The 23,801-nt window shown below is 42.9% G+C and overlaps 1 protein-coding gene across 1 annotated transcript in view; it reads left to right on the top strand.

Annotated features, from left to right (window-relative positions):
- LOC143294230 (uncharacterized) overlaps window positions 1-23,756 on the top strand; it is a 28,628-nt gene extending 4,872 nt beyond the window's left edge. Inside the window, exons 2-10 of the mRNA XM_076605661.1 lie at window positions 2-157; window positions 2,373-3,079; window positions 4,204-4,354; window positions 5,899-6,018; window positions 8,559-8,717; window positions 16,320-16,463; window positions 18,125-18,611; window positions 21,684-21,767; window positions 23,629-23,756. Of these exons, the coding sequence (XP_076461776.1) occupies window positions 2,460-3,079; window positions 4,204-4,354; window positions 5,899-6,018; window positions 8,559-8,717; window positions 16,320-16,463; window positions 18,125-18,611; window positions 21,684-21,767; window positions 23,629-23,756 (1,893 nt within the window). The 5' untranslated portion in view covers window positions 2-157; window positions 2,373-2,459. The remainder of the gene's footprint in view (window position 1; window positions 158-2,372; window positions 3,080-4,203; window positions 4,355-5,898; window positions 6,019-8,558; window positions 8,718-16,319; window positions 16,464-18,124; window positions 18,612-21,683; window positions 21,768-23,628) is intronic.
- Window positions 23,757-23,801: the final 45 nt, after the last annotated feature.

Raw genomic sequence — 23,801 nt, 5'->3', positions numbered from 1 at the left:
GGATGATGTGGATATGAACGTGTAGTGAACGTGGACCTGTAAAGGAGAGAGTGAACAGTGTTGAGATTTTCTGATCAACATCACAACACAGCTTTGCCCTGCTGCTACCATCCATCATGGAGGAGGAGACGGACCCTGCAAGTGAGACATTGGTTTGGTGAGTTCCTTTGACTGAGTCGCTCACTCTGATGCGTGCATGAGTGTGTAAAGATTCAGTCTTGTCTGGTCTTGTCTATAAAGTAGAATCCTGTGGTTATCCATGTGCAGGGCAGCTATCCACTAGGGGCCTGAGTGGTGCGCTCTAGGAGACTGATGCCTGTGTACGACCGTTAATTCCCCCCAGTTCTGCCAGGGGAACCTGGGCCCCATTCAGCATCAGTCAGAACAACAACAACAACAACAGCAACATCAACATCATCATCATCAACAACAGCAGCAACAACAACAACAACATCATCATCAACAACAACATCATCATCATCAACAACAACAGCCACAACAACATCATCATCATCAACAACAACAGCAACAACATCATCAACAACAACAACAGCAACAACAACATCATCATCATCAACAACAACAGCAACGACATCAACAACAACAGCAACAACAACATCATCATCAACAACAACAGCAACGACATCATCATCAACAACAACAGCAACAACATCATCATCATCAACAACAACAGCAACATCATCATCATCATCATCATCAACAACATCATCAACATCATCATCAACAACAACAGCAACAACAACAACCAAACATTATCAACAACAACAACAACAGCAACATCATCATCAACAACACAACAGCAACACCATCATCATCATCATTAACAACAACAACATCATCATCATCATCATCATCATCATCAACATCATCATCATCATCAACATCATCAACAACACAACAACAACAACAGCATCATCATCATCATCAACAACAACAACAACAACAGCAACATCATCATCATCAACAACAACAACAACAACAACAACAACCAAACATTATCAACAACAACAACAACAGCAGCAACATCATCATCATCAACAACAACAACAGCAACACCATCATCATCATCATTAACAACAACAACATCATCATCATCAACATCATCAACAACAACATCATCATCATCATCATCATCACAACATCATCATCATCAACAACAACAACAACAACAGCATCATCATCATCATCAACAACAACAACAACAGCAACATCATCATCAACAACAGCAACAACAACAACAACCAAACATCATCAACAACAACAACCACCACCACCAAACTGTCCTGTAGCTCTGCTGAGCCAGAGGCTGCCAGCCAGGCCTCAGTCCTGGTCTTGAAAGCCTGAGGGGAAATGGCTGGAATGATGTGGTCTGGAATCTGGTCTGTCTGGAGTGATAGACACCTTTTACAAGTGTGTGTCACATCTTCCTCTTGTTCGTCTGGGCCTCCAAGAATGTCTGGTGTCAGTGTGCTGACCAGTTACCTTTGTTATTTTTTATTTATATTTTTATTTCATATATCATTTTAGTTCATTTTTTCATTTATTTATCTTAATTTTTTTTCTCTCTCAAGGCTTGACAAAGTGCGTTGGGTTACGTGCCTGATCAGGTATCTGCTTAGTAGTTGTAATTTGGATTAAATGATTTGTCCAAACTCAGTGATGCCGCTGAAGTGACCTTTACTGATGTAATAGTTAATGCCAAGAATAATGCTGAGTTTAGGGTTTGGTTTTGGACACCATGAGGCAAATGACTGGTTTATCACAAAATCAGTGGGTCATTTTCAAAATTGATAAGTCAAGAAAAACAAGTTCTTATTCCTACCCTATCAAGCCACCCCACACCCCCCAAAATTTGTAACTGAATTTGTACTTTGTTGTTAACACTGCTTGGTATGTGAAATGATTTATCTATCTTATTATGTCTGTCAAACTCTCTATCTCTCTATATATATCTGTTTCAGTATATCTATATCAGTATATGTAGATCTATATCAATATATATAGATCTCTCCCTCTCTCTGTATATATATATATATATATATATATATATATATATATATATATATATATATATATATATGTGTGTGTGTGTGTGTGTGTTGTGTTGTGACATACTGCACCCTATGACCTGTTGCATAATATTGCACAAAGGGCGGACACCGGGTACACGCTGAAGAAAAAAAACAACAAAAAAAACCCGCTAATCATCATTGACTTGCATATGTGCGCCCTTGTCTTTGTAGTACACGCCCTTGTTTTAATGAGCGGAGTATAGGATCTGCTCTTATACTCTCCCTGTGTGTGTGTGTGTGTGTGTGTGTGTGTGTGTGTGTGTGTGTGTGTGTATGAAGGAGCCAGTCAACGGAAAGAGAGCCTTCTTCACGGAGGAGGTGTACCAGCGGTTGGCGGGACCCGAACCCAGCCTGGAGGATCAGGTCATGCGGATGATGGACGCCCTGGGCTTCCCCCCACCCTCAAAACTCGCCACCAGGGGGCCAGGTCACGCTGACCCCCCCGGCCTGGACAGCTGTTCACAGGACAGCCGGTCATCATGCGGCACAGAACCTGCGGAGGTCAGGGTCGAGGACGCTGAGTCGTCTTCAGGGCCGGACCCAGCGTGCAGTGGTGCGGGGACTGAGTCAAAGGAGGACTGTCGATCCGAACCGTGTGAGACGACCGCCGTGCCACACGCTTCTCTGCATCAGGAAAACAGTCAGGACGGTGAAGGGGAGGGGGTGAGATTGGAACCGAACGCTGGCCCTCAGACAGATCTCTGTGTCAGCGTTCCCCAAGGGGCCACCACTGCTTCCTTGGGACAGGATGATGGGTCTGCAGGCTTGGGGGCCGACGTCATCAGCGGCCGTGTGTGGAGAGGGAAGGGGAACAACCCTGTGTGGAGAGGGAAGGGAGATGATGCTGAAGGCGATCACCAGACAGCGGGCAGCTCAGCGGATCATACGTTGCCGGAGGGTCCTGTCAGGAGAGACGGTAGTGCCATGGACGCTCAGGGACAGACACGCTCTGCACATCGTGGGAAAATGCATGAGAAAGGGAGAAGGTTGGCTGTAATGTGCTGTACATCTGAAATAAGCTTCAGATTATTTAAAGTTGTGTATATCTGTAATAATGGCTGTGAATATTCTAGGTAGTTTTCCAAAGTTGTACACATCTGAAATAATGGCTGTGAAGATTTTAGGTAGTTTTCCGAAGTTGTATACATCTGAAATAACAGCTGTGATGATTTTAGGTAATTTTCCAAAGTTGTATGCATCTGAAATAATGGCTGTGGAATTTTAGGTAGTTTTCCAAAGTTGTATACATCTGAAATAACGGATGTGAAGATTCTAGGTAGTTTTCCAAAGTTGTATGCATCTGAAATAACAGCTGTGATGATTTTAGGTAATTTTCCAAAGTTGCATACATCTGAAATATCAGCTGTGAAGATTATAGGCAATTTTCCAAAGTTGTATGATTTTGTTTGTTCAGTTTATGTATCTGCTAGAGTTCATTTTGACAAAGCTGAACATTTTCTGAATTGTGATATCTCAGCCATCTCTTTAAAAAAAAAAAACAACAAACTGTATTGGGCTAGTTTTAATCTCTTTTTATGGTGCACATAATCATTTTATGTTTGTGTTTACAGTGAGCCTGTGATTGACCAAGTTATTTCTTTGTGGAGTTTGATTGATTGATTGAGGCACATGTTATAGTTGGTGATTAACTGTGGTGACCTCACTGGTCTTAAGTTGAAGTGTTGAAGTCAGTTTTGAGCACTCTGTTTTAATCCCATTAACTCAGACCAAAGTTGAAGTGTTGAAGTCAGTTTTGAGCACTCTGTTTTAATCCCATGAGCTCAGACTTAAGTTGAAGTGTTGAAGTCAGTTTTGAGCACTATGTTTTAATCCCATTAACTCAGACTTAAGTTGAAGTGTTGAAGTCAGTTTTGAGCACTCTGTTTTAATCCCTCAGACCTAAGTTGAAGTGTTGAAGTCAGTTTTGAGCACTCTGTTTTAATCCCTCAGACCTAAGTTGAAGTGTTGAAGTCAGTTTTGAGCACTCTGTTTTAATCCCTCAGACCTAAGTTGAAGTGTTGAAGTCAGTTATGAGCACTCTGTTTTAATCCCATTAACTCTGAGTTGTTTCTCAGGAGCAGAGTGAAGTGGCGTGATGTTGTGTTTCCAGACCTCCGGTGCCGGAGGCTCCGAAATCCTCTCTTCTCCATGAGCAGCACCTGCGCTACCTGCACCTGTTCCAGAAGTGTACCCAGAAATTCTTCTCCGGCATCGCCACACGCCCCACCCCTGATGAGCTCCAGGAGCTTCAGGAGTTTGAGGTGAGTGACCATTTTCCTGCGTCAGTCGGCATCATTGTAGTCCTTCTTCTTCTTCCGTGTTTCCCAGGTCATGCTGTCAGGTGGTCAATCTGGTCTGCATCACCAAGTCCGCCGTCCTCCGCAGTGCAGCAGGTGGTCCCCAGAGCTTCTGGTGGAGTTCCACCACACAGGGCCAGGTTTCCCTCCTCAGTGCACCAAAAGCTGGGCAGAACTGTGATAAGTGCTCTGCTGTCTGTGAACCTGTGCCGCATGAGCATGATCAGTAGGGGACAGTCTGAGTCTGTAGATGTGTGAAAGGAGCCTACAATGTCCAGTTCTCAGTCTGTAGAGGTGGAAAAGGAGCCTACAATGTCCACAGTCTGTAGAGGTGTGAAAGGAGCCTACAATGTCCACAGTCTGTAGAGGTGGGAAAGGAGCCTACAATGTCCAGTTCTCAGTCTGTAGAGGTGGGAAAGGAGCCTACAATGTCCAGTTCTCAGTCTGTAGAGGTGGGAACAGAGCCTACAATGTCCAGTTCTCAGTCTGTAGAGGTGTGAAAGGAGCCTACAATGTCCAGTTCTCAGTCTGTAGATGTGTCAAAGGAGCCTACAATGTCCAGTTCTCAGAACTGATCTTTCTCATTTTAAACATTACATTTTGAAATTATACTCAATGCATAAAACAGCTTGGATTTCTTTTTTAAAGTGTATCACAAGTGAGTCTTGAAGGCCTTGCCTCTCTTGTTCTGTTATGCTGTTATTGCTGCTGTTGCTGTTGTTACTGTCATTTCTGCTGTTGTTATTGCGGTGGTTACTGCTGTTGGTGTTGTTACTGATGTTACAGTTGTTATTGATGTTGCCGCTGTTACTGATGTATCTGCTGTTGTTGCTACTGTCACTGATGTTACTGTTATTGCTGCTGTTATTGTTGTTGTTAATGTTACTGTAATTAAGTAGAGTGATGGCCTAGAGGTAACGCATCCGCCTAGTAAACGAGAGAATCTGAGCCCGCTGGTTCGAATCACGGCTCAGCCGCCGATATTTTTCTCCCTCCCTCCACTAGACCTTGAGTGGTAGTCTGGACACTAGTCATTCAGATGAGACGATAAACCAAGGTCCTGTGTGCAGCAAAACGTAAAAGAACCCACGGCAACAAAAATGTTGTTCCTGGCAAAATTCTGTAGAAAAATCCACTTCAATAGGAAAAGCAAATAAAACTGCACGCAGGAAAAAATACAAAAAAAAGGGTGGCGCTGTAGTGTAGCGATGCGCTCTCCCTGGAGAGAGCAGCCGAATTTCACACAGAAAAATCTGTTGTGATAAAAAGAGATACAAATAATACAAATATTCCAAATACAATTACTCCTGTTCTTGTTGTTACTTATATTGGTGTTGTTACTGCTGTTACTGTTGCTGATGGTACTGTTGTTGCTCTTAGTATTGCTGTTATTGTTGTTGCAGCTGTTATTGCATGCAGCTACTCTTGTTGTTGTTGTTACTATTGTTACTGTTGTTGCTGACCCACACTGTAACCTGCACACTGACCACGGGTTGGTGCCGGTGCAGAGTCTGCAGCTGATGGTTTGCCAGGAGCAGGAGCAGTGCCAGAATCACCTGAAGCAGGTGGCTACCTGCAACTCCTACCTGTACACACACCTGCCCTCCCACGCCGCCCAATACATTCAGGTCAGTGTTGTTCTGAGACATCCTGGAGGTTGTTCCTTTAACTCTTATATGTGCACACACCTGTCCTCCACGCCGCCCAATGGAATCAGGTCAGTGTTGTTCTGAGACATCCTGGAGGTTGTTCCTTTAACTCTTATATGTGCACACACCTGTCCTCCCACGCCGCTCAATGTAATCAGGTCAGTGTTATCCTTGTTCCTTACTCCTCCCTGTACACACACCTGTACACACACCTTTATGCTCACCTGTACACTCCTGTACACACACCTTTATATTCACCTGTACACACACCTGTATATATACTCACCTTTATACTCACCTGTACACTCCTGTACTTACACATGTTACGCACCTTTATATTCACCTGTACACACTTGTACACACACCTGTACACACACCTTTATACTCGCCTGTACACACCTGTCACACACCTGCACACACCTGCACACACACCTTTATACTCGCCTGTACACACCTGTCACACACCTGCACACACACCTTTATACTCGCCTGTACACACCTGTCACACACCTGCACACACACCTTTATACTCGCCTGTACACACCTGTCACACACCTGCACACACACCCTTATACTCGCCTGTACACACCTGTCACACACCTGTACACACACCTTTTATGTACACACCTGTCACACACCTGCACACACACCTTTATACTCACCTGTACACTCAGTGCTTGGATGTGTATTTCAGTATTTGACGTCTGGTTTCACATATATTTTAGGTGGTAATTTGCAATTTTTTTGTTTTGTTTGTTGTTGTTTCTTTGTAATTGAAGTTTGATATATATTTTGTCCTTCTATATACCAGAAAGAGAAAGTGATAAGGCTAATAATGATGATAATTAATGATGATGATGATAATAATGATGATACTACTACTACTACTTCTACTACTACTATTAATGATAATAATAATTAGAGGAAGAAGAATGATAATGATGATAATGCTAATGATCATTTTTTTTAATATAGCACCTAATCAGATAATTTTGCTCTAAGCGTTTTACAATTATAACAGTTGCATTTAAGAAAAGCAACAAACACACACACACACACACACACACACGCACACACACACACACATATATATATATATATATATATATATATATATATATATATATATAGAGAGAGAGAGAGAGAGAGAGAGAGAGAGAGATCCATCTGTCTATCTATATATCCATTATATGCAAGTGGAAGCAAATGCGACAAACTAAGACATTGCATCAGAAGCAGTAAGAATGACAGTACTAACCCAGTGCTGTGTTGTTAACTATAACAAGACATTGCATCAGAAGCAATAAGAACAGTGCTGTGTTGTTAACTATAACAAGACATTGCATCAGAAGCAATAAGAACAGTGCTGTGTTGTTAACTATAACAAGACATTGCATCAGAAGCAATAAGAACAGTGCTGTGTTGTTAACTATAACAAGACATTGCATCAGAAGCAGTAAGAACAGTGTTGTGTTGTTAACTATAACAAGACATTGTATCAGAAGCAATAAGAACAGTGCCGTGTTGTTAACTATAACAAGACATGGCATCAGAAGCAATAAGAACAGTGCCGTGTTGTTAACTATAACAAGACATTGCATCAGAAGCAATAAGAACAGTGCCGTGTTGTTAACTATAACAAGACATTGCATCAGAAGCAGTAAGAACAGCAGTACTAACCCAGTGCTGTGTTGTTAACTATAACAAGACATTGCATCAGAAGCAATAAGAACAGTGCCGTGTTGTTAACTATAACAAGACATTGTATCAGAAGCAATAAGAACAGTGCCGTGTTGTTAACTATAACAAGACATTGTATCAGAAGCAATAAGAACAGTGCCATGTTGTTAACTATAACAAGACATTGCATCAGAAGCAGTAAGAACAGCAGTACTAACCCAGTGCTGTGGTGTTAACTATAACAAGACATTGCTTCAGAAGCAATACGAACAGTGCTGTGTTCTTAACTATAACAAGACGTTGCATCAGAAGCAGTAAGAATGACAGTACTAACCCAGTGTTGTGTTGTTAACTATAACAAGACATTGCATCAGAAGCAATAAGAACAGTGCTGTGTTGTTAACTATAACAAGACATTGCATCAGAAGCAATAAGAACAGTGCTGTGGTGTTAACTATAACAAGACATTGCATCAGAAGCAATAAGAACAGTGCCGTGTTGTTAACTATAACAAGACATTGCATCAGAAGCAGTAAGAACAGTGCCGTGTTGTTAACTATAACAAGACATGGCATCAGAAGCAATAAGAACAGTGCCGTGTTGTTAACCATAACAAGACATTGCATCAGAAGCAATAAGAACAGTGCCGTGTTGTTAACTATAACAAGACATTGCATCAGAAGCAGTAAGAACAGCAGTACTAACCCAGTGCTGTGTTGTTAACTATAACAAGACATTGCATCAGAAGCAATAAGAACAGTGCCGTGTTGTTAACTATAACAAGACATTGCATCAGAAGCAGTAAGAACAGCAGTACTAACCCAGTGCTGTGTTGACAGGAGAGGGAGGAGAGGGGGTGGAGGAGGGTGGAGAACTACTGTCGGTACTACGCAGCACACAGTCAGCTTTCGCTGGTTCCGGACATGTCGCAGCCTGCACCCGGCGCCACGCCCCTTCCTGCCCTGACTCTGCTCAACACACTGCTGGAACTGGACAGTGTGTGTGTGTGTGTGTGTGTGGTGGGGGGGGGCGGGGGGGGGGGGGGGGTTGTGGGGGTGGATGTGGGTGGTGTTTGTGGTGGGGGGATGGGGGGGTGTTGTATCTGTGTGTGTGTGTGTTAGATTTACGGAGTGTCTTTTTGTGGTGATTTGATTTATGTTTACAAACTGGTTTTACCAGTTTTTGTTTTTGGCTTGTGAGTGTTCTAGTGTGTGGGTGTGCATGGATGTGTGTGTGTGGTTTAAATAATCTTTAATTATTCAACAATACACATGATTTCAATGCAGTGAATAACAAAAGAGCATCAACAAGCTTAAAGCTTATACTGTGCTCACAACGTTGCACTTCAATTTTATCATGACGGCTGATGAACCATATTATGACTTGTATCAAATAACATTCATAAACAGTAAGTAATGAAATAATGAAATAAAACAAATAAACAAACAGTACATAATATAGTAAAATAATGCTAATATCAATATTAACATGAGATTAAATTTATTATCACCAAAGTAATTGGCCTAATAGAAGAAAAACACGAAGAAGAAGAAGAAAATTTAGAAGAATGGAGGGTAAGGTGGTGGAGGAGGGGAAACAGAGGGGAGAGGAGAAATTCTAACAGATCATTGGCCAATCCATTCACTTTGAATATTTGGTCAGTCAAATAAATTCAACATATATTTTATGAATAGAATCATGTTGTACCCTTTCTTCACATTACTTTCTAAGCTAAAATCTATTTGAGATAAACTGGTGGACAGTTTGAAATATGAATATATTTGTATGATTTTGGAGAACAGGATCTCCATGCAACAGAGTTTTAACGTGAATGTAGTTTGGAGATAAATTTAAGATTGTGTTTGCCCGAGCCATATGAAAGTCTTGACAAAATAATAAATAATGTTCAGCAGTTTCGCTTGCAGTGCCACAAGCACAAAGTGGGTCATTTATTAAATGTCTGTTGAACATATCTTCTCTTAAGTCACTAATCCCTAGACGAAGTCGACAGTGAATGATTTGTTCCTTCCGTTTACCAAAGTAATAATAGCTAGGCACTACAGCATCATTAGCACTTAGGTAATGTTTAAGCTGGCTTAAGGAATTGCAGGTTTTAACATAATCAGGTAGAGAATTCCAGAGATAAGTAGTAGATGGTATGAATGATTTCCGATAGAGTTCGGTGTGAAATCTTGGTACGGTGCGTTCCAATGACCTGCGTCTATGGTAAGGGTTATTGTCTGAAACAAGACCAGGAACAAGATCTTTTAGGTAGTTAGGGCATAGACCGTTAACCATCTTGAAATAATGCACAAGTTCGTGTCTTTTCCTTCTTTCCTTAAGTGTACAGAACCCTGATTCTTGGTATATTTTTTGGTGGCTTGTCCCACGAACAGCTCCAGTTATGGTTCTTAATGCTTCAAGCTGTAAATTTTCCAGAGAATCTGATTGTGCATCTGTGCAATTATCCCAAACAATATCAGCATAGTCAAAATGTGGTAATATGAATGATTTGTACATGATTTCTAATGCTCTATTTAACTTGTACTTATACATCTTAAGACAAGAAACCAACATAGTTACAGCATTGATTATACTTTTAATATGTTCCTCCCATTTACAGTTGTTTTGGAGTATGACGCCTAGATGTTTATGTGTGTCTGTACTTTGTAATGGTGTGATGCCAAAAGTAAGAGGTAAAATTGTGTCAGTGTTTCGAGAAAAATTTAATAACTCTGTTTTCCCCTCATTAAATTTGACTTTCCATCGCTTAGCCCAAGAATCTATCTTTTCTAAGTCAGAATTGAGTGTTTGTGCACGGATGTTTGGGTTGTTTAGTGCTAAGGACATACTTGTATTATCTGCAAATAGCTTAATGTTTGAATGGATGTCGTATACAATATCATTGATATAGATAATTAATAATAGTGGACCAAGTACAGAGCCTTGAGGAACACCTGCGGGTATTCCTTTGTAATCAGACTTATCACTCTTTATAACAACTGCTTGGATACGGTTAGAGAGGTAATCGGAAAACCAGTCAAGTAATTTGCCTCGTATGCCATTCGCTCTTAACTTCAGAAGAAGTCCCTTATGCCAAACTCGATCAAAAGCTTTAGATATATCAAAGTACACAGCCTGGTTTGTGACTCCATTATCAAAAGATGAGCATAAGTCATTATAAATACAGAGCAACTGATTTACTGTCGAATCACCAGGAATAAAACCTGACTGGGAAGGAGATAAAATATGATTTGATGAAAAAAACTTGTAAAATTGCTTATGGATGCATCTCTCAAGGACTTTACCAACACAGCTAAGTAAAGAGATTGGACGGTAATTACTACAAAGTTCCTTCGAAGCTTTTTTATGCAGAGGATTTACATGTGCTGTTTTCCATATCAGAGGAAATTTTGATTCATGAAGGCTTTTGTTGAAAATCCTAGTTAGTGGGTCTAGAATGGCTGGCAATGAGGCAATTAACAATCTGTTATGGACAAGATCTGGCCCTACTGCTTTATTTTTATTTAGATTTAGAATAACACCTTCAACATCAGAAGTAGTAAGCGCTGTGTCTGTAAGTTCTAAGTCGAGGAATGGAATATCAGGTAAATCTTTTTCGCTGTCTTCAAGAGTGGATTGTCAAATGAAAAAGTTGTTAAAAACATCAGCTTTATCTTTGTTTTTATAATAGACAATACCATTAGATATAATAGGGGGAATTTCATCTGACCCAACACCTTCCTTTCTCAAAAATGACTTAACAAGTTTCCACCATTCTTTTGTTCCAAAATTGGATGAAGTTGTTATCTTATTTTCTGAATTGGTGATGTACTCAAGCTGTCTTTGTTTTTCTCTATATGTAACATAGTTCCTAAAACGCCGAAATTGTTGCCAGTCTTCTGGTTTGTTAGTTTGTTTAGCTAATTTATGAATTATTTTACGTTCCTCTATTAGCAGCCTAATTTCATCTGTCATCCAAGGGACATCATTTGGACGTACAGTGATAGTCTTCGTTGGCATACATTGCTTTGCTTTATCCATTATAATATTTGAAAACGTTTCCGCACTTTCGTCAATTGTTTTATGATTGGTCACTTCATCCCAATTAACCTGGTGTAGGAGATTGCAAAATTTATATGTATCTAACTTATTGTAATTGAAAATTGTTCTTTTAAATGACTGTTCTCTAACTACTGTATTCTTGACAACCACATAAGGTACACGATGGTCACTGCAGATAGCAGGCATGACATCCGTTGATTTGATCATACTGGGGCTTTGAGTAAGTATAAGATCTAAGCATGAACTTGTTACTTCGGTAATCCTCGTTGGTTCATTTATTAACTGCTTAATATGGTAGCGATTCAAAATATCTACTAAGTGGGGTGATGGTATTGTTAGGAAATCAGTATTAAAATCACCAAGAATCAAGAATTTGTTTGTGGTGTCATTGGCTCTACGTATGCTTTCTTCGATCAGATTCCAGTAATTAGCATTGGAGTTAGGTGGACGATAAAAAGATCCAACTAATAAACTTATTTGATCTAATTTTGTCTCAACCCATACAGCTTCTAAACCGTTTACATGAAGGTCATTGCGAGGTTTACAATATAAATTATTTTTCACATAAATAGCAACACCGCCATGTGGATCGTTTGTTCTGTCACATCTAACAGGTGGATGGAAGTTTGTAATGTGGATGGAACTATTGCTGACTAAATCTGAAAGCCATGTTTCAGATACTGTGATAATATCAAAGTTACCATACTCAGCTTCTAATAAATCAATCTTATTTCTCATACTGCGGGTATTTACATACATGATACTGAGGTCTGTGTTATTGTTTGGGCCTGGATTGGTTTCTGTGTCACCAGACAAAAGCAGTAGCAACTGTTGGACCAGAGTAAAACATTTAAACATACTATCAATACTTCTTGGCTGGCTCATGCCACAAGAAGAAGCAATTTTTTTCTTTAAAAGATTGCTATACTCGCTTATATTGCATTCTGAAATAAGAAAATGAGAAAAAACAGAAAGAGTTATACTATGTGGGTACTCCAGAAAAGACATGAAAAATTGTAAGATGACTGACTTGTTTACAAAAGATAAATGTCTAGTTTTGACCAAAGCTGGTGTGAAATACAAACCAACCCTAGCACGGTATATGTTCAAATCTACAGGCATTTATGTAATCGAATTCTGTAAAACAGAAAACATGAATGTGACTAGGGTCGGTAGGCATGGGTTATTTGAAAACTCCCCCCTCTCTGTAAACAGAAGGTAACTTAAATAACCACCACAAAAACATGTAAAATGATCAATCAAAAAAGACAGTTTACAACCTGAGTAAGGAAAAGGCAAAAAATATGTGTGTGTGTGTGTGCGCATGCGTGTGTGCACGCATGTATGCTCATGTGAGCGTGTGCAAGTGTACATGTGTGTGTGTGTGCGTGTGTCTGTGTGCGTGCATTTGCATGTGTGTGTGCATGTATGTGCGCTCTTGTGTGTGTGTGTGTGTGTGTGTGTGTGTGTGTGTTTACTGATATTTCTTTGAGAGGACTTTGGTATAAAAGGGCACATGTATGTTTGTATTTCAGTCACCATGAATGTTTTGTTGGACGTGTCCATTTGGATGAGGGGCATGGCGGGGCGGGGAGGCACTTTCTTCTTCTTCTTTCCATCTTTCATTTCATTCATTTATTCATTCTCTCTCTGTCTGTCTCTGTCTCTCTCTGTCTCTCTCTCCCTCTCTGTCTCTTTCTCTTTGTCTGTCTCTCTCCCTCCCTTACTCTGTCTCTATCTGTCTGTCTGTCTCTCGCTCCTTGTCTCTCAAGGACAGATTGGAAGAATAAGCTATGCCTAAAATCTTAATCCTTGAATAAGAAACATTTTGAGCTCTGAGATCTCTGTCTGTCTGTCTGTCTCCCTCTCTCTCTTTATCTGTCTGCCTGTCTCTCTCCCTCTCTCTCTTTATCTGTCACCAGCAGGTTTACAAAATCAATTAGATAATCTTAACAAAGCATCTAAATCTCTTGGACTGACAGTAAATTTGAATAAAACAAAAATAATGGTTTGCAGAAAGGGTGGCCATCTGTCTAAAGCAGAAAAATGGTATTTCGATGGAGACGAAATTGAAGTTGTAAACAATTATAAATATCTGGGTTTTATGCTGTCTACCAAGTTATCTTTCATTTCTGCACTTGAAGAGTTCGCTGGCAGGGCAAAAGGGAGGGTGGTTGAAATTATGAGAACAATGTGGAGTCTTGGCAATATGGACAGAACCGTGTTTTTTAAACTCTTTGATGCGCAGATAAAACCTATGCTATTATACGCATCTGAAATGTGGGGAACAATGCGCTTCAAAGCAGTTGAGTCTGTCCATTTGTTTGCTTGTAAAAGATTTTTGAGTGTCAGTCCCAAAACCCCAAATGTAATGATTTATGGTGATCTTGGTCGATATCCATTATACATTGATAGTTGCATCAGTACTTTGCGATACTGGTTTAAGCTAAATCAGATGTCTCTATCGAGAATCCCGAAACAGGCGTACCTAATGAGCGTAAATAAGATGACATACAATGCTGATATGTCTTCGAAAAACTGGGCAGATGGACTGAAACATTGCTTAGACATTTATGGGTTTTCAGAAGTTTGGATAAATGGCGGGGTTGGGGATGTAAATGTTTTTCTTAAAATATTCAAACAACGCATGATAGACGGCTTTAAACAGGATTGGGCAAGCAAACTCAACGGAAGTAATCGTTATGAAACATATAGGTCATTCAAATCCTTATTACAACCTGAAAAATACTTATCTGATCTTACCATCAGTAAATTTAGATCGGCCTTCATTAAGTTCCGTTTTGGTATAAATGAACTAAAAATAAATCAGCGTTATTGTGATGTTTTGAAAAACTGCCCATGTGGTGGTAGAATAGAGAACGAACTACATGTACTAACAGCTTGTCCATTATATGATGATATTAGAAGGAAATATTTGCTCAAGCATATGCAACGTATTAGAAATCTGTCATTATCATTTCTGCTGCAAAACGAAAGTTGTAATGTGACCAGAGATGTTGCAATGTTTGTTTTTTATGCATTAAGACTGAGAGAAGAGTACTTTCAGCCCTAAACAGACATATCAGCCTTGTGCTTTTCATTTAGTTTACTTGTTCTCACTGTGTATTATGTGGATTGTTTTCGTTCTTCCTATTTTATTTTAGTTAAGCTGTGTGTGCAACATGTGCACCCAAAATGTATACAGGTCGGTGACCTTACATTAAAATTCTTGCGTTCTTGCGTTCTTGCGTGCGTTCTTCTCTTTATCTGTCTGTCTGTCTCTCCCTCCCTCTCTTTATCTGTCTCTCTCCCTCTCTCTCTTTGTCTGTCTGTCTCTCCCTCTCTTTATCTGTCTGTCTCTCCCTCTCTCTCTTTATCTGTCTCTCCCCCTCTCTCTCTCTTTATCTGTCTGTCTCCCTCTCTCTCTTTATCTGTCTGTCTCTCTCTTTATCTGCTTGTCTGTCTCTCTCCCTCTCTCTCTCTATCTGTCTCTCTCCCTCTCTCTCTCTGTCTGTCTGTCTCTCTCTTTATCTGCCTGTCTGTCTCTCTCCCTCTCTCTCTTTATCTGTCTCTCCCTCTCTCTCTTTATCTGTCTGCCTGTCTCTCTCTATCTGCCTGTCTGTCTCTCTCCCTCTATCTCTTTATCTGTCTCTCCCTCTCTCTCTTTGTCTGTCTGTCTCTCTCTTTATCTGCTTGTCTGTCTCTCTCCCTCTCTCTCTTTATCTGTCTGTCTGTCTGTCTGTCTCTCTCTCTCTCTCTCTCTTGGTCTCCCTCTCTCTCTTTATCTGTCTGTCTCTCTCTCCCTCTCTCTCTTTACCTGTCTGCCTGTCTCTCTCTCTCTTTATCTGTCTCTCTCTCTCTTTATCTGTCTGCCTGTCTCTCTCCCACTCTCTCTTTATCTGTTTGTCTGTCTCTCCCTCTTTCTCTTTACCTCTCTCTCTCTCTCTCTCTGTTTGTATGTCTCTCCCTCTCTCTCTTTACCTGTCTCTCTCTCTCTCTTTACCTGTCTCTCTCCCTCTCTCTCTTTGTCTGTCTGTCTCTCCCTCCCTCTCTTTATCTGTCTGTCTCTTCCTCTCTCTCTTTACCTCTCTCTCTCTTTACCTGTCTCTCTCCCTCTCTCTCTTTATCTGTCTGTCTGTCTCTCCCTCTCTCTCTTTATCTGCCTGTCTCTCTCCCTCTCTCTCTTTATCTTTCTGTCTGTCTCTCTCCCACTCTCTTTGTCTGTCTGTCTCTCCCTCTCTCTCTTTATCTGTCTGTCTCTCTCTCTGTCTGTCTGTCTGTCTGTCTCCCTCTCTCTCTTTACCTGTCTCCCTCTCTCTCTTTACCTGTCTCCCTCCCTCTCTGTCTTTATCTGTCTGTCTGTCTGTCTCCCTCTCTCTCTTTACCTGTCTCCCTCCCTCTCTGTCTTTATCTGTCTCTCTCCCTCTCTCTCTTTACCTCTCTCTCCCTCTCTCTCTTTACCTGTCTCCCTCTCTCTCTCTTGTTTGTTGTTGTTCCTCACTTCCTACCCACCTTTCCCTGCTGTCTGTGACCAGGGGTCAAAGTGCAAGGTGGTGATGCCGGACTTGAACTCTCACCCCAGTGCCCGGGTCAGACGCACCGTGTGCACCGACCTTCACAAGGTCACGGCACGCTTCCCCACCGATCGCCCCAGTAACCCGCTCACCTGGAACCACGAGGTCAGAGTTGAGAGTTCAGCGCACGATTTGACACTGACTGACTGGATGTTAGTGAGAAACTGATGAAGCTACTTCTTCTTCTTCTGTGTTCGGGGGCTGCAACTCCCACGTTCACTCGTATGTACACGAGTGGGCTTTAACGTGTATGACCGTTTTTACTCCGCCATGTAGGCAGCCATACTCCATTTTCGGGAGTGTGCATGCTGGGTATGTTCTTGTTTCCATAATCCACCGAATGCTGACATGGATTACAGGATCTTTAACGTGCGTATTTGATCTTCTGCTTGCGGATACACACGAAGGGGGTTCAGGCACTAACAGGTCTGCACATATGTTGACCTGGGAGATCGGAAAAATCTCCACCCTTTACCCACCAGGCGCTGTTACCGAGATTCGAACCCGGGACCCTCAGATTGAAAGTCCAACGCTTTAACCACTCGGCTATTGCGCCCGTCAGACTGATGAAGCATTTTGATAAAAAAAAAAAAGAAAGGTTGAAGGTCCCATAGTGTTTTTCGGCCATCAGGGCTGTGAGTTCATTCCACTGTGTCGACGGCTCGGCATTGGAACATGGCACTACTCCTCTTCTCCCAAGCCACTTTTAACCTTCCCCAGGTGAATTCAGGTACCCATTCTGACTAACACCTGGGTGGGGTGAGGACAGTCACAGTAAAGCACCTTCCCCAGGTGAATTCAGGTACCCATTCTGACTAACACCTGGGTGGGGTGAGGACAGTCACAGTAAAGCACCTTTCCCAGGTGAATTCAGGTACCGATTCTGACTAACACCTGGGTAGAGTAAGGACAGTCACAGTAAAGTGCCTTCCCCAGGTGAATTCAGGTACCCATTCTGACTGACACCTGGGTAGAGTGAGGACAGTCACAGTATAGCACCTTTCCCAGGTGAATTCAGGTACCCATTCTGACTGACACCTGGGTAGAGTAAGGACAGTCACAGTAAAGCACCTTTCCCAGGTGAATTCAGGTACCCATTCTGACTGACATCTGGGTAGAGTGAGGACAGTCGCAGTACAGCACCTTTCCCAGGTGAATTCAGGTACCCATTCTGACTGACACTTGGGTAGAGTGAGGACAGTCACAGTATAGCACCTTTCCCAGGTGAATTCAGGTACCCATTCTGACTGACATCTGGGTAGAGTGAGGACAGTCACAGTACAGCACCTTTCCCAGGTGAATTCAGGTACCCATTCTGACTGACATCTGGGTAGAGTGAGGACAGTCACAGTACAGCACCTTTCCCAGGTGAATTCAGGTACCCATTCTGACTAACATCTGGGTAGAGTGAGGACAGTCGCAGTACAGCACCTTTCCCAGGTGAATTCAGGTACCCATTCTGACTAACACCTGGGTAGAGTGAGGACAGTCGCAGTACAGCACCTTTCCCAGGTGAATTCAGGTACCCATTCTGACTGACACCTGGATGGAGTGAGGACAGTCACAGTACAGCACCTTTCCCAGGTGAATTCAGGTACCCATTCTGACTAACACCTGGGTAGAGTGAGGACGGTCGCAGTACAGCACCTTTCCCAGGTGAATTCAGGTACCCATTCTGACTAACACCTGGGTAGAGTGAGGACGGTCGCAGGACAGCACCTTTACTAGGTGAATTCAGGTACCCATTCTGAACGCACCACGCACAGACACGGCCAGGATATGGAGCCGGCATTTGTGTTGACGCGTCGGCATCCACCCCCACGGACTGCTTCCAGGGTCAAGGTCACACCACTGCGCTGTCCCCGGCCCGGAGGATCACCCGCTCCCTGTCCCACAGGCTGCAGTCCCCAGAGGCCGCAGGGGAGCGCAGCGGTTGTCTTGGAGACAGTGATGTGGGTCACACCAGTGCTCTCCCCTGTGACAGCGACGGCGCCGTTGGCAGTTTAGCGTCCCCGAGGACGAGGCAGGGCCTGAAGCGCAGAGGGTCTGCTGCCACCAGAACCAGCACTGTGTGTGAGGAGGGGGCACAGGGCAAGAGGGGCCGGAGGGGGGTGGAGGGGGACGGGGCCACGGTGATGACGTCAGAGACCAACGCTGACAGGACGCAGGGGAAGGCAGCGGTGGGTCAGAGTACCGGGCCCTGCCTGGCGCCGTCACTGCCGGCACGGCAAAACAAGGGAACTGGGAAGCAGAGTGAGTATGCTGTGGCACTGGTGAAGGGCATCAGTGTTACGTGTTTGGTAGTGCGTTGCTGTGTGGACATGTTTGGTAGTGCATTGCCGTGTGGACATGTTTGGTAGTGCGTTGCCGTGTGGACATGTTTGGTAGTGCGTTGCTGTGTGGACATGTTTGGTAGTGCATTGCCGTGTGGACATGTTTGGTAGTGCGTTGCCGTGTGTACATGTTTGGTAGTGCGTTGCCATGTGGACATGTTTGGTAGTGCGTTGCCGTGTGGACATGTTTGGTAGTGCGTTGTTGGACATGTTTGGTAGTGCGTTGCCGTGTGGACATGTTTGGTAGTGCGTTGCCGTGTGGACATGTTTGGTAGTGCGTTGCTGGACATGTTGGTAGTGCGTTGCCGTGTGGACATGTTTGGTAGTGCGTTGCTGTGTGGACATGTTATGTTTGGTAGTGCATTGCCGTGTGGACATGTTTGGTAGTGTGTTGCTGGACATGTTTGGTAGTGCGTTGCCGTGTGGACATGTTATATTTGGTAGTGCATTGCCGTGTGGACATGTTTGGTAGTGCGTTGCTGGACATGTTTGGTAGTGCGTTGCCGTGTGGACATGTTATGTTTGGTAGTGCATTGCCGTGTGGACATGTTTGGTAGTGCATTGCCGTGTGGACATGTTTGGCAGTGCATTGCCGTGTGGACATGTTATGTTTGGTAGTGCATTGCCGTGTGGACATGTTTGGTAGTGCGTTGCTGGACATGTTTGGTAGTGCGTTGCCGTGTGGACATGTTATGTTTGGTAGTGCATTGCCGTGTGGACATGTTTGGTAGTGCATTGCTGGACATGTTTGGTAGTGCGTTGCCATGTGTACATGTTTGGTAGTGCGTTGCCGTGTGGACATGTTATGTTTGGTAGTGCATTGCCGTGTGTACATGTTTGGTAGTGCATTGCCGTGTGGACATGTTTGGTATTGCATTGCCGTGTGGACATGTTATGTTTGGTAGTGCGTTGCTGTGTGGACGTTTGGTAGTGTGTTGCCTTGTATACATGTTTGGTAATGCATTGCCATGTGGACATGTTATGTTTGGTAGTGCGTTGCCGTGTGGACATGTTTGGTAATGCGTTGCCTTGTGGTGCATTGCCGTGTGGACATGTTTGGTAGTGCGTTGCCGTGTGTACATGTTTGGTAGTGCATTGCCGTGTGGACATGTTTGGTAGTGCGTTGGCGTGTGGTGCATTGCCGTGTGTACATGTTTGGTAGTGCATTGCCGTGTGGTGCATTGCCGTGTGTACATGTTTGGTAGTGCGTTGCTGTGTGGTGCATTGCCGTGTGTACATGTTTGGTAGTGCGTTGCCGTGTGTACATGTTTGGTAGTGCGTTGCCGTGTGTACATATTTGGTAGTGCGTTGCTGTGTGGACATGTTTGGTAGTGCATTGCCGTGTGGACATGTTTGGTAGTGCGTTGCCGTGTGTATATGTTTGGTAGTGCGTTGCCGTGTGTACATGTGTATACGTACTGTGTTTGTGTGTTTACTCGGCAAAGAAGTGTGTGTGTGTGTGTGTTTGTGCATTTGTGTGTGTATATGTTTATGTGTGTGTGTAATGTTCATGCATGTATATTTGTATCATTTTTGTGAGTTTATACGGAAAAGAATGACAGAATGTTTATTTGTGCTTATATATAGCTTATTTATCATGTTTATGACTTTGCAAGGGAAAGAATGAGATTGTGTGTGTGTGTGTGTGTGTTTAATAATAATGATAATAATAATAATATTGATGATAATATATTATTATTAATAGTTAATTTGAGGGTGGCAAAGGGGAGGTAACTTACATCCTGGGTGGTTATCAGCCGTAGCTACTTTCGTTTTCCCCGCATAGGCGGATAGTAGTTTGCACAGGACAGGAATCAGACCCCTGCTGGAGTCTGCACTAGTGGGTCGTAGTAAGTATGTTAGAAAAACGTCATTTTCGGAAGAAAATTTCTTTTTATACAGTGCCTAATCAAATGAGTTTGCTCAAAGCGCTTTACAGTACAAAGCAGGTTGGTCCATGTAAGGAATGAACTCTCTCTGTGTCTCTCATGATCTCTGTGGGGTCTCTCTAATGCTGCAGTTTGCTGCGAGAGTGTTCATTTATTTGCACTGAAAAAGTTTCTTGGAGTTACCATGAAAACGCCTAATGATTTAATTTATGGGGAGACAAAAAGATATCCGATACATCTCAATTCCGCAGTAAGATGTATTCGCTATTGGTTGAAAATAACACAAATGGAAGATTCAAGGTTGCCGAAAAAAGCATTTAACATGTTATATGATTTAGATTTGAGGGGCAAGATAAACTGGGTATCCAAGGTTAGGGTTAGATTATATGAACTGGGATTTGGTTATGTTTGGTTACAGCAGGGGGTAGGGGACATAAAGGGATTTATTAGTGCACTCCGAACAAGATTAATTGACTGCAGATGGCAAGATTGGTCTTATCATGTTCAAGATAGCGATAGGTTTGAGTTTTACAGACAGTTCATTTCTATACACTCTATTCCTACTTATCTGTCAATGAAAATGGATAAGCATTTGAAACATATCACAACCAGGTTCCGATTTGGAATTTCTGACATATTTCTTCATCATTATCGTTATCGAAAGTCCAGTGTCTCTGATCTTAGTTGTCCTTTATGCAGACGTGCTGAAGAAACCGAACTTCACTTTGTGTTGTGTTGCCCTGCTTTGAATGACCTTAGACATGAGTGGATTCCACAAAAATATTATAGACACCCTACTTTATTTCGACTTGCCATGCTTTTGTCATCAACTAACGAAACTTATAAGACAGTTTGCTATTTACTTATATAAGGCTTTTAAGTTTCGCAGTGTATTATGTAGTTAATTATTATTAGTTGTGCATTATCCAATTTGTGGATTATCATTTGCAGTTTATCATTCACTTCTGTAATTTGTAAGGTTTTGATTTTGAATGTTGATTCACTGTACCCCCTTCATGAGGGGCCATGGCCTTTATTGAATAAACTATCCGTATCCATATCCGTATCATGATCTCTGTGTGCGTGTGTGTGTGTGTGTCCAGGTACAGAGACAGCCCCCAGTTACCTGGACTCCCTTCTGAAGGAGATGACACCACTGGGCCTCACCAGCAAGGTCACGCTGCAAGGTGAGTGTGTGTGTCTGCTGTCTGTGTGTTGGAAGGTGCAAGGTGAGTGTGTGTCTCTGCTATCTGTGTGTGTTGGAAGGTGCAAGGTGAGTGTGTGTCTGCTGTCTGTGTGTGTTGGAAGGTGCAAGGTGAGTGTGTGTGTCTGCTGTCTGTGTGTGTTGGAAGGTGCTAGGTGAGTGTGTGTGTCTGCTTTCTGTGTATGTTGGAAGGTGCAAGGTGAGTGTGTGTGTCTGCTGTCTGTGTGTGTTGGAAGGTGCAAGGTGAGTGTGTGTGTCTGCTGTCTGTGTGTGTTGGAAGGTGCAAGGTGAGTGTGTCTCTGCTATCTGTGTATGTTGGAAGGTGCAAGGTGAGTGTGTGTGTCTGCTGTCTGTGTGTGTTGGAAGGTGCAAGGTGAGTGTGTCTCTGCTATCTGTGTGTGTTGGAAGGTGCAAGGTGAGTGTGTGTCTGTTTTCTTTGTGTGTTGGAAGGTGCAAGGTGAGTGTGTGTGGTTTCTGTGTGTGTTGGAAGGTGCAAGGTGAGTGTGTGTGTCTGCTTTCTGTGCGTGTTGGAAGGTGCAAGGTGAGTGTGTGTGTCTGCTATCTGTGTGTGTTGGAAGCTCCAAGGTGAGTGTGTGTCTGCTTTCTGTGTGTGTTGGAAGGTGCAAGGTGAGTGTGTGTGACTGCTGTCTGTGTGTGTTGGAAGCTGCAAGGTGAGTGTGTGTGTCTGCTTTCTGTGTGTGTGTTGGAAGGTGCAAGGTGAGTGTGTGTGTCTGCTGTCTGTGTGTGTTGGAAGGTGCAAGGTGAGTGTGTGTGTCTGCTGTCTGTGTGTGTTGGAAGGTGCAAGGTGAGTGTGTGTCTCTGCTGTCTGTGTGTGTTGGAAGGTGCAAGGTGAGTGTGTGTCTCTGCTGTCTGTGTGTGTTGGAAGGTGCAAGGTGAGTGTGTGTCTGCTTTCTGTGTGTGTTGGAAGGTGCAAGGTGAGTGTGTCACTGCTATCTGTGTGGTCTGGAAGGTGGAGGAATGGTTAAGAAGCTCATCAGCCAACACAGAGGGTCAGTCAGGGTGTGGGTTCAAATCCCCCTCTCACCCTTCCTCTCAAGTTGATTGGAAAATGGGACTGAGCATCTAAATGAGATGACATATATCCAGGTCCCGTTTGAAGCATACATTTGGCGCATGGAAAAAGAACTCATGGCAACGAGAGTTGTTGTCCTCTGGCAAAATTCTGTGGAAGTCCACTCTGATAGCTACACACATATATATATATATATATATATATATATATATGCACTCTGAGCCTGACTAAGACCTTGGGGTTATGCTGCTGTCAGGCATCTGCTTAGCAGATGATGTGTAGTGTATATGGGTTTTGTCCGAACGTGGTGATGCCTCAGTGAGTGTGGGGGTGTCATTGTGTGTGTGTGTGTGTTATATCTTCAGTTGAACGTCTATTCACTATAAGTGTTTTTAGACGGAAAGGAGTCAAGTAGTGGAAAGGGAGTGCATGTGAATATTAGTGTAAAAAAAGTGTTCATGTTATGTATCAGAGGAAAGGTAGATTATTTTAGAAAAAAAGTCTAAAGAGATTGTGGTGTGTATTGAATGAGATGTCAAGGGGCGGAGAATATGTATATGCATATCAACAAGTATTAACCTACAACAATGTAAATATATATATTGTGTGTGTATGTATGTGTGTTATGACATACAATAACACCACCTCACTGTGTGTGTATGTACAAAGAGGACAATGCCAGTTGCTGACAGCTGGGCTGTACAGGGGAACACACACACACACACACACACGACAGACAACAACACAGCATGAACACACCACCACCACCACCACCACAACAACACGCTGAGAGTGTGTGCTGTGTGTCCAGAGGCCCCGGGCCAGTACAAACATCCAGGCTGTAGCGGGGAACACATGAGTTACCAGCACTGGAACCTGGGGGGAATGAGGGAGGGTACTGAGGGGGTGGGGGGTACTGAGGGGGTGGAGGGGTACTGAGGGGGTGGGGGGTACTGAGGAGGTGGAGGGAGGGTTACTGAGGGG

This window comes from Babylonia areolata, chromosome 19 (genome assembly GCF_041734735.1).
Source record: "Babylonia areolata isolate BAREFJ2019XMU chromosome 19, ASM4173473v1, whole genome shotgun sequence".
NCBI classification, from domain to species: domain Eukaryota; kingdom Metazoa; phylum Mollusca; class Gastropoda; order Neogastropoda; family Buccinidae; genus Babylonia; species Babylonia areolata.
The sequence above is the reverse complement of the archived record's forward strand: the minus strand, read 5'-3'. Positions and strand labels throughout refer to the sequence as shown.